The 13356-nt window shown below is 46.3% G+C and overlaps 2 protein-coding genes across 2 annotated transcripts in view; both read left to right on the top strand.

Moving 5' to 3' along the window:
- EDN3 (endothelin 3) overlaps window positions 1-13356 on the top strand; it is a 527748-nt gene that overhangs the window by 259454 nt on the left and 254938 nt on the right. The gene's annotated exons all lie outside the window — the stretch shown is intronic.
- NELFCD (negative elongation factor complex member C/D) overlaps window positions 7067-13356 on the top strand; it is a 17046-nt gene continuing 10756 nt past the window's right edge. Inside the window, exons 1-7 of the mRNA XM_083507472.1 lie at window positions 7067-7232; window positions 8422-8534; window positions 8678-8787; window positions 9293-9402; window positions 11000-11107; window positions 12272-12424; window positions 12844-12974. Coding sequence (XP_083363598.1) covers window positions 7161-7232; window positions 8422-8534; window positions 8678-8787; window positions 9293-9402; window positions 11000-11107; window positions 12272-12424; window positions 12844-12974 — 797 coding nt within the window. The 5' untranslated portion in view covers window positions 7067-7160. The remainder of the gene's footprint in view (window positions 7233-8421; window positions 8535-8677; window positions 8788-9292; window positions 9403-10999; window positions 11108-12271; window positions 12425-12843; window positions 12975-13356) is intronic.

The raw sequence follows: 13356 nt of genomic DNA, 5'->3' as shown, positions 1-13356 counted from the left end.
GGGAAAACCTATTTTGAAGGACAAGACACAGGGACCATCTATTTTTGTTTTTTTTCCTGATACTGGATTTTAAGTTACAGTTACATCTTTTAAAACAGCTGTCAGTATATCACACTGTATTCCACTTGCCTTCCAAAGGAACACGTGGCTCTTCCCACATAGCGGGTTAGGTTGAGACTGCTGATCCAAAGTAATCAGTAATTTTTACGGTAATTACAATCCTGCTTTCCCTTGTACCAGCTTACCTTGACTTCAGTAAGGCCTTTGAAAAGGTCCCCCATGATATTATTGCAAAACAACTAGTAAAATGTGGGCTAGACAAAGCTACTGTTAGGTGGATTTGTAATTGGTTGATGGGCTGAACCCAAATAGTGCTCATCAGTGGCTCACCTTCATCCTGGAAAAAAATGACTACTGGGGTTCCACAAGGTTCTGTCCTGGGCCTGGTGCTATTCAATATTTTTATAAATGATTTGGATGATGGAATAGAGGGTGTGCTAATCAAATTTGCAAATGACTGCAAACTGGGAGGGGTTGCTAATACACCAGAGGACAGGGTCAGAATTCAAAATGACCTGAATAGCCTAGAGAGCTGGGCCAAAACCAACAATATGGAGTTCAATAGGGAGAAATGTAAGGTACTGCACCTGGATAGAAAAAATGAAATGCACAGGTGGGGGACACTTGGCTTGACAACAGTACCTGTGAAAGGGATCTGGGAGTCTTAGTCGACCACAAGCTGAATATGAGTCAACAGTGTGATGTGGCAGCTAAGAATGCCAATGCAATTCTGGGCTGCATCAATAGGAGTATAGTGTCTAGATCAAGTGAAGGAATGCTACCACACTATTCTGGTTGGTTGGTCAGACCACATCTGAAATACTGTGTCCAGTTGAAGAAGGATATTGTCAAGTTGGAGCATGTCCAGAGGAGGGTGACCAAAATGTAAAAGGTCTGGAATTCAAGCCCTATGAGGAGAGACTTAGGGAGCTGGATTTGTTTAATCTAGAGAAGAGAAGATTAAGGAGTGACATGATAGCCATGTTTAAATATTTGATGGGATGTCATGTTGAAGAGGGAGCAAGCTTGTTTTCTGCTGTTCTAGAGACTAGGATGCAGAATAATGGATTCAAACTATAGGAAAAGAGATTCCACCTGGGCGTGGTAATCCAGTCAGGGAAAAAGGGAGGCATACTATGTTTAGGGCACCGTTTCCAGCCCCTTCCCCTTTTCGGGGTGAGCATAGTGGATCCTAAAAAGGGCTGCTCAGTCATGGATACAGCTGCTGAGCTGCTCAACGGCCTCATTCCTTGAGTCAGAACGACTGACCGCCCATGTGTCGGTTCATGACTAGGGGCTTCACATTCCTGCCACAGTAGCCATTTAGTGATGGCCATGGGGGGAGGGTTTGGGGGGGTTGGGTTTGGTTTTTGGAAGACGCCTGTGCGTGAATTTGTTTTATGTGTGTAGATTAGTGCACGCTGACCAACGCACAGTCTTCGCAGTAGGGCTCTGTTCTGATGGCATGAGTAGTCACGACAAACTGGTGGATCCTATCTGCTGCAGCCTTCATCCGCCTTCAGAGCCGTTGTAACACACTGCTTGTTATCACCCGCCTGTTCTGCCGTTGAGGACTTCTTGGATCATTCTTTGTCTAACTCCTTCCCTGTTATGTACTAAGCTTGGATCCTAGAACAATAGGCAAGTAGGATCCTAGAATGCAAGAACTGATTGGCTTGCAGGAAAAGACCATTCAGGCTCCCGGAGGGAAGCAGAATCAGCCAATCAGACGGGACTCATTGTGTAAATAATGTATATCAAGCCTGAGGTTTGGGGGGGAATTCAATCACTGTTTTACAAGCTGCAATAAAGAGCATGAAATCACTACAGGACTCTGAGCATATTTAATTTTCTTTGACCTTACCACCTTGGGTGACCCTGCTGGGAGTACGAGATTCCCAATGGCTTCACTCACAAGGGTCATAGGAATGTGCAAGCCCACTCACCATGACAAGTGAGAGAACTGAGATAGATTGCACTGAGCCCTGGTTCTCATTAGACAAAGCGTTCCACCAAAAAGGCTCTGGCTCTGGTTGAGGACAGCTGGATATGTTTTGGGCCAGGGACCTCCAGCAGGTTGCTGTTAGATGAGTGTCACACTCATGGGGGGTGTATTGGAAGATAATTCCCACAGATAAGAAAGGTCACAGACTGTTTAGGGCTTTAAAGATTAGCACCAAAACATTGAACCTGATTCGATACTCCACCTGGAGCCAATCCAGCTGATGAACAACCAACTGAATGTGGGCTCTCCACAAAGTCCAAGTAAGAACTCATGCATCTGCATTTTAGACCATTTGGAGTTTCTGGAGCAGTCTCAAGGGTAGCCCTGCATCTCTCTCTCTCTCACTCTCACTCTCTCTATCACATTTATACCCTGCACTCCCCGGCTCAGGTGTACAGCAAGTTAAAGTAGTCTAGTCTGCAGGTGACTACTGCATGGATCACCATGGCTAGGTTGGAAAGGGACAGGTACGGTACCAATCTCCTAACCTGACATAGATTGAAAAAATTCCAGTTTGGCTACATTTGTGACCAATGCCTCCATAGAGACAGAAGCATCCAGGATCACACCGGGACTCCTGATAGCGGCTACAGGTGACTATTCCGCCCCATTAAGAGCTGGGAGCTGGCAAACCAAACTGAAATTATTCTGGCCCAGCCATTGGACGTCCATCTTTAATGGATAGAGATTCAGCCGACTCCGTTTCCTCCATCCCAGCACACCCACCTAAAAATTGGCCAATATATCCAGGGTAGCATCTGGCAGTAGATCCATGATGTTTGTGGTCAGATCTGTGGTTATGTACAAGATATTTGAATAAAGGGTGAATTTGGGGTTCCCCAATGCAAAACGTGTGATGATCCACGAGGATCCGTGCTTCAAAACTACATTTTTGGGCTATGGTGTCGCCAGGAAGCCATGGATCCGTGATTTTTGTGGTGCAGGCTGTGCCCATGGCCATGATGTGTAATTTGACGGTGAGTTTGGGCTGATCTAGTGCAAAAAGCATGAGGATCCATGAGGATCCGTGGTTCAAAACCATGTTTTTGGGCCACGGTATGACCAGGAAGCCGTGGATCCGTGATTTTTGTGGTGGATTCTGTGCCCCTGGCCATGATGCTTGATCTGATGGTGATTTTGGGCTGGTCTTGTGCAAAAATCAACAGGATCCATGAGGATCCATGCTTCGGAACCACGTTTTTGGGCCACGGTATGGCCAGGCAGGCGTGGATCCGAGTTTTTTGTGGTGTAGGCTGTGCCCCTTGGTATGATATGTGATTTGACAGTGGGTTTGGGTTGGCCCAATGCAAAAAGCGTGAGGATCCATGAGGATCCGTGCTTCAAAACCACGTTTTTGGGCCACGGTATGGCCAGGAAGCCGTGGATCCTATTTTTTTGTGGTGCAAGTTGTATCCCTGGCCATGATGTGTGATTTGACGGTGAATTTGGGCTGATCTAGTGCAAAAAGCGTGAAGATCCATGAGGATCCATGCTTCAAAACCATATTTTTGGGCCACAGTATGACCAGGAAGCCATGGATCCATGATTTTTGTGGTGCAGGCTGTGCCCCTGGACATGATGTGTGATTTAACGGTGTGTTTGGGTTGGCCCAATGCGAAAAGTGTGAGGATCCATGAGGATCCGTGCTTCAAAACCACGTTTTTGGGCAGTGGTATGAACAGGAAGCTGTGGATCCTAGATTTCTTTGGTGCAAGTTGTATCCCTGGACATGATGTGTGATTTGACAGTGAGTTTGGGCTGGCCCAATGCAAAAAGTGTGAGGATCCATGAGGATCCGTGGTTCGGAACCACGTTTTTGGGCCACAGTATGGCCAGGAAGCTGTGGATCCGTGATTTTTGTGGTGGATGCTGTGCCCCTGGCCATGAAGTTTGATCTGATGATGACTTTGGGCTGATCTTGTGCAAAAATCATGAAGATCCATGGGAATCCATGCTTCAAAACCACGTTTTTGGGCCACGGTATGGCCAGGCAGCCATGCATCCGAGTTTTTTGTGGTGGATGTTGTGCCCCTGGCCATGATATGTGATTTGACAGGGAGTTTGGGTTGGCCCAATGCAAAAAGCGTGAGGATCCATGAGGATCCGTGCTTCGGAACCACGTTTTTGGGCCTTGGAGTGGCCAGGAAGCCGTGGATCCGAGTTTTTTGTGGTGTAAGCTATGCCCCTGGACATGATGTGTGATTTGACAGTGAGTTTGGGTTGGCCCAATGCAAAAAGTGTGAGGATCCATGAGGATCCGTGCTTCGAAACCACGTTTTTGGGCCACGGTATGGTCAGGAAGCCGTGGATCCGAGTTTTCTGTGGTGCAGGCTGTGCCCCTGGGAATGATGTGTGATTTGATGGTGAGTTTGGGCTGATCTAGTGCAAAAAGCGTGAGGATCCATGAGGATCCGTGCTCCAAAACCACGTTTTTGGGCCATGGAGTGGCCAGGAAGCCGTGGATCCGAGTTTTTTGTGGTGCAGGCAGTGCCCCTGGACATGATGTGTGATTTGACAGTGAGTTTGGGTTGGCCCAATGCAAAAAGCGTGAGGATCCATGAGGATCCGTGCTTCGGAACCACGTTTTTGGGCCATGGAGTGGCCAGGAAGCCGTGGATCCGAGTTTTTGTGGTGCAGGCTGTGCTCCTGGCTATGATGTGTGATTTGACGGTGAGTTTGGGGTGGCCCAATGCAAAAAGCGTGAGGATCCATGAGGATCCGTGCTTTGGAACCACGTTTTTGGGCCATGGAGTGGCCAGGAAGCCGTGGATCCGAGTTTTTTGTGGTGCAGGCTGTGCCCCTGGGAATGATGTGTGATTTGACGGTGAGTTTGGGGTGGCCCAATGCAAAAAGTGTGAGGATCCATGAGGATCCGTGCTTTGGAACCACGTTTTTGGGCCATGGAGTGGCCAGGAAGCCGTGGATCCGAGTTTTTTGTGGTGCAGGCAGTGCCCCTGAACATGATGTGTGATTTGACGGTGAGTTTGGGGTGGCCCAATGCAAAAAGCGTGAGGATCCATGAGGATCCGTGCTTCGGAACCACGTTTTTGGGCCATGGAGTGGCCAGGAAGCCGTGGATCCGAGTTTTTTGTGGTGCAGGCAGTGCCCCTGGACATGATGTGTGATTTGACGGTGAGTTTGGGTTGGCCCAATGCAAAAAGCGTGAGGATCCATGAGGATCCGTGCTTCAAAACCACGTTTTTGGGCCATGGAGTGGCCAGGAAGCCGTGGATCCGAGTTTTTTGTGGTGCAGGCAGTGCCCCTGGACATGATGTGTGATTTGACGGTGAGTTTGGGTTGGCCCAATGCAAAAAGCGTGAGGATCCATGAGGATCCGTGCTTCAAAACCACGTTTTTGGGCCACGGTATGGTCAGGAAGCCATGGATCCGAGTTTTTTGTGGTGCAGGCTGTGCCCCTGGGAATGATGTGTGATTTGACGGTGAGTTTGGGGTGGCCCAATGCAAAAAGCGTGAGGATCCATGAGGATCCGTGCTTCAAACCACGTTTTTGGGCCATGGTATGGCCAGGCAGGCGTGGATCCGTGATTTTTATGGTGCAGGCTGTGCCTCTGGACATGATGTGTGATTTGACGGTGAGTTTGGGGTGGCCCGATGCAAAAAGCGTGAGGATCCATGAGGATCTGTGGTTTGGAACCAAGTTTTTGGGCCACGGTTTCACCAGGAAGTCGTGGATCTGTGATTTTTGTGTTGCATGCTGTGCCCATGGCCATGATGTTTGATCTGATGGTGACTTTGGGCTGATCTAGTGCAAAAATCATGAGGATTCATGAGGATCCGTGCTTCGGAACCACATTTTTGGGCCAGGGCGTGGCCAGGCAGGCGTGGATCCGAGTTTTTTGTGGTGTAGGCTGTGCCCCTTACTATGATATGTGATTTGACGGTGAGTTTGGGTTGGCCCGATGCAGAAAGCGTGTGGATCCATGAAGATCCGTTCTTGAAAACCACGTTTTTGGGCCACGGTTTCGCCAGGAAGCCGTGGATCCGTGATTTTTGTGGTGGATGCTGTGCCCATGGCCATGATCTTTGATCTGATGGTGACTTTGGGCTGATCTAGTGGAAAAATCATGAGGATCCATGAGGATCCGTGTTTTTTAACCATGTTTTTGCGCCCCTGCGCCCCCCCGAAACAGTGGATGCGTGATTTTTTTGATGCTTTCTACAGAGTAAGACATGGTCTACAATATCATGGTTGTTTTATTTAATTTGAATGAAAAAATCATATGAATTCATGAGGATCCGTGTAGATCCGCCTTTTACCTTTTTCCGCAAGGGGATGTCTCTGCTTTTTAACACGCTGTCTAGGTTTCTCATTGCTTTTCTCCCAAGAAGCAGGCGTCTTTTAATTTCATGACTGCTAGACGCGGGTAGCACTGTGGGTTAAAGCACAGAGCCTAGGACTTGCTGATCAGAAGATTGGCGGTTTGAATCCCTGCAACGGGGTGAGCTCCGGTTGCTCAGTCCCTGCTCCTGCCAACCTAGCAGTTCGAAAGCACGTCAAAGTGCAAGTAGATAAATAGGTACCGCTCCAGCGGGAAGGTAAACGGCGTTTCCGTGCGCTGCTCTGGTTCACCAGAAGCGGCTTAGTCATGCTGGCCACATGATCCGGAAGCTGTACACTGGCTCCCTCGGCCAATAAAGCGAGATAAGCACCACAACCCCAGAGTTGGCCACGACTGGACCTAATGGTCAGGGGTCCCTTTACCTTTAAACCCACTTAGAGGCTGGTTTTTCGGGGGGGGGGAAACACACCATCAAACGGTGTGCAAAATATTCTGAAACGAAGGAGCGAATAAGCAGCGAGCGAGCAAACCAAACCGTAAGCCACTTTTTTCTTTGTCCCGGGATATAAATGAGTCTAAGAATAGTAACCGACAATGGAAAAGAAGCCTATAAACCTGTAAGCCGCCCCTGGGGGGGGGAGGGGCGAGGCGAATCAATAAAACCGTCAGAAGAAGCCCGGAATTCGTCCGTGCGCGTGGCTTCTCTTCCCTTTTCGTGCCTCTGCGGCCTCGGCGCCTGAGGGCCCTTCGAGGGAGGCGGGGAGGCGGACGTGGCCTGCGGTCGAGCGGAGCCCATGGAGGAGCCCGACTACCTGGGAGGCAGCGCGGCCGCCGAGTGGGGGGACGACGGCGGCGACGGAGGGGCGGTGAGAGCGGGGCCGCGGAGGGAGCTCTTTCGGGGAGGGTTTTATTGTTGTTATTTATTATTCCCCAACCCCCCCTTTTTTTCCCTGAGGCTGTGCACAAGCCGGAAGCCTTATTTCCCCCTCCTTCCCGGGGGATTGATTTATTTTCAGGAAAACTGTAGGTAGTAAATTATTATTTTTTTTAAAAAAATTATTCTTTATTGATTGAAAATTTACATATCTATACAAACATTGTATGCTATCTCTTTACATACGAAGAAAAAGAAAATTATGTGGAAAATAGAAAATTTATAAAGAAGTAAAAAAGAGGAAAAATATAAAGAAATAACAAAGATAAGAAATTTAAAAAAATCAAAAGAGAAAAAGAAAAGACAAGACAACATTATTTACACAATAAAAGTGTTCCAAAGCAGCACCAAGAGGGCAACGCGGGAAGTGTTGCTCCTCATTTTATTATTGTTGTGTTATTGCATGAACACCATTCGGTTTTGCGATAGGGAATTTCATTAGGGTGAGAAGTTTTGAGCTCTGGGCGCAGTACTGCTCCTTAGATTTCAGATCTAAACTGCAGAGTTGGAAGGAAAAGAGGACCTTTTTCTGCCTCCTCACTTCCAAAGACTGGAGAAGAGACTCTCTTAAGACCATTAGGGGAAGGACTACGAGACCATGTGGGAAATGAACATAATATTTTAGCTGCAGTTCATTCATTTTCAGCTTTGTATTCTTGTCATTAAAAGGGGGCACCTGGACGTTCTGTTGTTGCTCCCATGGTCTACCCTCCTGCTAGAGGCTCTGGAGAACTGCTAGTTGCTAGAACTGCTAGGAGTAGCCTAAACATGCTGCTGTCTGGATGTTTATTTGCCTCCAACTCCCATCATCCCAGACCATTAGCTTTGTTGTCTGGGTTGCACCCTACGCTGGCTAGGCATTGGTAAAACTGACCTAGACAGACCAATAATCTTCCCCAATAAAAGATAGCATCCTATGTTCCTGTGCCTGTATGGCTGTTAACGTTGTAGCCACAGGATGAAGCAGTTTAATATGTGTTGCTGTTTTTTTCTGTTGTTTTTTTTCTAACCACATTCCTCAAAATGGGGGGGGGGGGGCTAACTTTGCCAACAAGTGTATTCTAACAGAAATCCAGTGTGGTGGGGGAAATAACAGTTTGCAGTTCTGCACTTTCAAACAGCAAGATGATGAATATGGTGAAGAAGATGACGCTGGTGTCCAGCAAGAATGTTTGCAGAAATTTTCCACCCGAGATTACATCATGGAGCCCTCCATATTTAATACTTTGAAAAGGTAACGGCAGGGTGATTGGGGTGGTGTGGGTGGAAGAGGGAATGGTAGGAATGGCTCAGTTAAGGGGCAATTTGCTTCGAAATTTGATACTCCTTGATTTTTTTTAGAGTTTGGCTCAAAGTGGTGCCTGCATCTTTTAACAGGTATTTCCAAGCAGGTGGCTCTCCAGAGAATGTGATCCAGCTCTTATCAGATAACTATACTGCTGTAGCTCAGACAGTAAACCTTTTGGCTGAGTGGCTCATTCAAACAGGTATGTTCCCAAAAATTGTTGGGGCTTGTGTGTGTATGTGACTGCTACTTTTTTGCACAGCACCTTTATAAAATTGCTGATGGTGCATGCAAAAAAGACATGCCTGCTATAGCAAATTTGTCTCATTTTTTGAAGCATGACTAAAGGCCCTTCAGGTTCCAATCTTTCCTACCTATTAGTCACTTTAAAATATTTTGACTACTGCTTTGAGTTATCATTGAGGAGGGAATAGACCTATGATTCAGAATCAGCTGCACTTTAATGGATGAGTTAACTGAGTAGCTAACACTTGGGATGCAAATAGATATGTCATATGAAAGCTTGCCGGCAGAATCAAAGTACTGTAAAATTAACATCTTCTGACTGTAATTGCCACCTGGTTAAGTTTGGTAGAGAGAGGGTGTACTGTATGGGCTCCCTTGTCACGAGGTTTAGTCACAGGAAGCATGAAGGAATTTCTGTTTGACAGACATAGATTCATACACAGGGATCTCTCTCATTGCAGGTGTTGAGCCCATTCAAGTCCAGGAGACAGTGGAAAACCACCTGAAAAGCTTGCTGATTAAGCACTTTGATCCTCGGAAAGCAGATTCAATTTTCACAGAGGAAGGAGAGGTAATTCACATAACTTAATGCTGCCAAGTATGATATCCTTCTCAAAGGCATTTCTGGCTATAGTCAGCTCAAACGAGTACCGTACTTTTCCGTGTATAAGACTAGTTTTTCCCCTGTAAAAATAATGCTAAAAAGTGGGGGTCGTCTTACACATGGGTAGTGCATTGGGTGGACGTTTGATTGGTTGCTGTCAGCGGCTATGGTGCGTGTTATTTGCTGCTGCGTCAATGGGTGGTGTTGATTGGCCAATTCTGTGGCAGTTGGGTGGGTGATTGGCAGCTTTTGCCGGCGATGGGACAGACGAGAGGTGGCTTTTGCGACACGTGTGGGTAAGTGATTTTCGGCATTCCTCCCTAAAAAAGGCTCGACAATTCTGGGGAATCCTTCCCCAAAGAAGCTCAACAACTTCGTGCCATCTCCCCCCATTTTCTTATATTTTAGTCCCAAAAAATAGAGGGCATCTTATACATGGGGGCGTCTTATACACGGAAAAGTACAGTATATCCTCTGTAAATCAGTAGATATAGATCACGAGTGAGATAGTGTTTTCGTGCTCATGCTTCCCAGAGGCATATGCATGTTTCGGAGTAAAACATTCTTTTGGGAGCTTAGAAGCATGTAAGTCCTTTAAATTTAAGAGACACTGCATTCTTAAAATCTGAACAACTTAAAGAACCACCTTGAAAAAATGGTAAAACAAAATTTATTATTATCATCAATATTATTATTATTACTTATTAAAGTTGTATACCTCCCTTCATTCATAGATCTCAGGGCGGTTCACAGCATAAAAAATACAAGATAAAAACACAAAATACATAATACAGTGGTACCTTGGGTTACAAACACTTCGGGTTACAAACTCCGCTAACCCGGAAGTAGTTTCTCCAGGTTGCAAACTTTGCCCCAGGATGAGAACGGAAATCGTGCACCGGTGGTGGCAGCGGGAGGCCCCATTAGTGAAAACACGCCTCAGGTTAAGAATGGTTTCGGGTTAAGAGCGGACCTCCGGAACAAATTAAGTTTATAACCCGAGATACCCCTGTAAAAACAAAACAAAACAATAACATACACCCCCACACCCACATTTATGTTGAACCTCTGCAGGCAAGTTCAAAAATGAGCACCAGAGCCTATTCTCCTTTTTGTTTTCTTGCTTGCCTTGTCTCACTGTGCTGCAGAACAGAATAATTACATACTTAACTCTACCTAGAGCTGCTTCATCCATTACTTTTTCCAACCTGGGATTTTTGTACTAGCTTACATTTGACTACACACACAAGTCTTGTTTTCTGCCATGGGTTCACAGACCTTGGGAGCTGTTCTGTGCAATGCCAGTTAATCTCAGTAAAAAAACCACACCATGCAAGTTGTCTTTCACACGCCACACACATTTTCTGGCTGCTTTGTAGGTAACTGATAGCAAAGTTGTGGTTGACTAGGCATTCGAGCTCCAAGGTGCAAATGCAACCTTTCCCCCTGGACAGCACTGCTTTTTCTTTAGGAAATTCTAAAGCTGTTTTGCAGCCTCAGGTTGATTTTTCTCAGCCTCTAGGACTGTGTCATTCTGTTGCTCTGTTGTTTTCCCCCCTGGCAGACGCCAGCATGGCTTGAGCAAATGATAGCGCACACTACATGGCGGGATCTGTTCTACAAACTGGCCGAAGCTCATCCAGACTGTCTCATGCTGAACTTTACTGTCAAGGTAATTAATAATCTGATTCAGTCAATTGGAAAACCATGTTATGAGCAAGAGGGGCAGGAAGAGAGTGAAGCAGAGCCATTTGCTGGCTAAACTGTCAGCAAAAATGCACAGCGGACATAAAGTGCTCCTTCATATCAGTGCAGGGTAGTGCTCATTAGGAACAGTAGGGTGGAAAGTAGGGAGGCCAACAGTAGGTGGAGCCAACTAATTCTACTTTTGCCTCCATCTTCCTCTCTTTTGAGTTCTACAAGGGCATTGCTAAGGAGGAGAAAAAGGCTGACAGGCAGTGCCATCCACTAGGGCTGGTTGTAAGGAAGGAGGCAGGCAAGTGAGGGCAAATGAGGTTGGTGGCCCACTTGCCCTAAAGGACCAGCCTCCTCTGCTTTAGATGAAAATGGCATGTGGTGTGTGCTGAATATTAAGATACCAGTTAGGGCTTGTTTCCTCTGTAAATCAGAGGTGCTAGCACATTAGCACTCTTTTTCATTTTTATTGGCACATTTTGTGGTCAACAAAGATGGATCCAAGGTTGTCACGGTGAGCTTTCCTGAAGCCATGCTGCAAGCATTAATAATAATGATAATTAATAATAATAATAATTTATTTATACCCCACCCATCTGGCTTGAAAGAAGCATTCTGTTGCAGTCAGCAAACTAAGGTCCCATCATCACCATACATTTAATGCACTATTTACCACTTTGAAAATCATGCGAGAATCCTGGGAGCTGTAGTTCGTTAAGGATGCTGGGAATTGTACCTCTGTGAGATCAGCACAGTTAACAACTATAGTTCCCAGGATTCTCTATGACTGTTACACATGTAGAATAGTGCTTAAAATTTATATGGGGTGTGACTTAGGTTGCAGTCCATGCTTGGGTGCAGGAGATGACGATGTGGGCATGAAAGTCTCTCCAGTTTGCAAATATGTCCACAGGCCCCAAAATCATAGAATCGTATAGTTGGAAGAGATCCTGAGAGTCATCTAGTCCAACCCCCTGCAATACAGGAATCTCAAGTAGATCACAGTTTTGTTTCAGCTTCAGCTCAGTGAAAATGTAATGGTATCTGCCGAAATGCATGCATGAGAGGTTCTTCTGAGCGTGAACTTCACTTTGGCCTGCAAGTGCTGCAGTTGACTCAGCTGCTGATGCTTTTGTTACAGCTTATCTCTGACGCTGGGTACCAAGGGGAGATAACCAGCGTTTCAACAGCATGCCAGCAGTTGGAAGTGTTTTCTCGAGTACTGCGTACTTCTCTGGCTACTATCCTAGATGGTGGGGAAGAAAACCTGGAGAAGAATTTACCTGAGTTTGCTGTAAGTCTCTTTCCTACTCTAATTCTTGTTTTTTATGATGCATCTGATGTCCCGAAGGTCCCTGATTTGGGGAGGATGTGAGGAGCCCTCCACAAATTCTACTGAGACATGGGCCCTTTCCCAATATGCCAAAGTTGCACGGCCAGACTCCAATTCCCTGCTGACTACAGAAAATGACTTCTGTATTCCAGAATAATTTGATGTCCTCCTAGCTTCTCTGCTATTGTGCTTGCTCCGGCTGCACTAAAATTGGAATAATACAGAGAAGATTCTCTCCTATTCCTATCTCAGCTAAGCATGCCAGACCACTTTTTTGTTGCCTCTGCTTCCATAAATCAGAAGATACTCTTATTACTACCTTTTGCAAGGGCCGGTCGTTCCTAGAGCAGCTGCTCATCTGTGTCTCGGTGTATTTGCAGAAAATGGTGTGCCATGGTGAACACACGTATCTCTTTGCCCAAGCGATAATGTCCATATTATCTCAAGAAGAGCAAGGTGGCTCTGCTGTACGCAGGATTGCTCAAGAGGTTCAGAGGTTTGCTCACGAGAAGTAAGATCTTGCTGCATTTAAAGCTCTTTTTCTGAATTTATCTGTGGCTCTGCTTGCCCTGTGCTCTCCCAATTTAGATGTAAGCTTGGCGAAAAAGGAAACCTGATCCAACCCACTTGCGCAGTTCATTTTAGGAAGTTAGTTGAAACTAAAGTATGGCGTGAGAACATAGAGCTGGCAGAATACCTGGCATACAGGTTTTTGTGGTTTTTCCCAGAGCAACCCTTCTGCCTTAGGTGCATCATTGGGAGTACACAAAGCCTTCTGACTCCTGGGAATAGGAGAACTTACAGCTGTATTTCATGCACAAATCAGCAAGTATTTCTGAACTGAAAGACTCCACAGTGTCCTGCAGCAGTGTCTTAAGATAGGCAAAGGAGGA

Source organism: Podarcis liolepis (assembly GCF_965112155.1).
Source record: "Podarcis liolepis genome assembly, chromosome: 6".
NCBI classification, from domain to species: Eukaryota; Metazoa; Chordata; class Lepidosauria; order Squamata; family Lacertidae; genus Podarcis; species Podarcis liolepis.
Note: the sequence above shows the minus strand (reverse complement) of the source record. Positions and strands in the feature narration are given on the sequence as shown.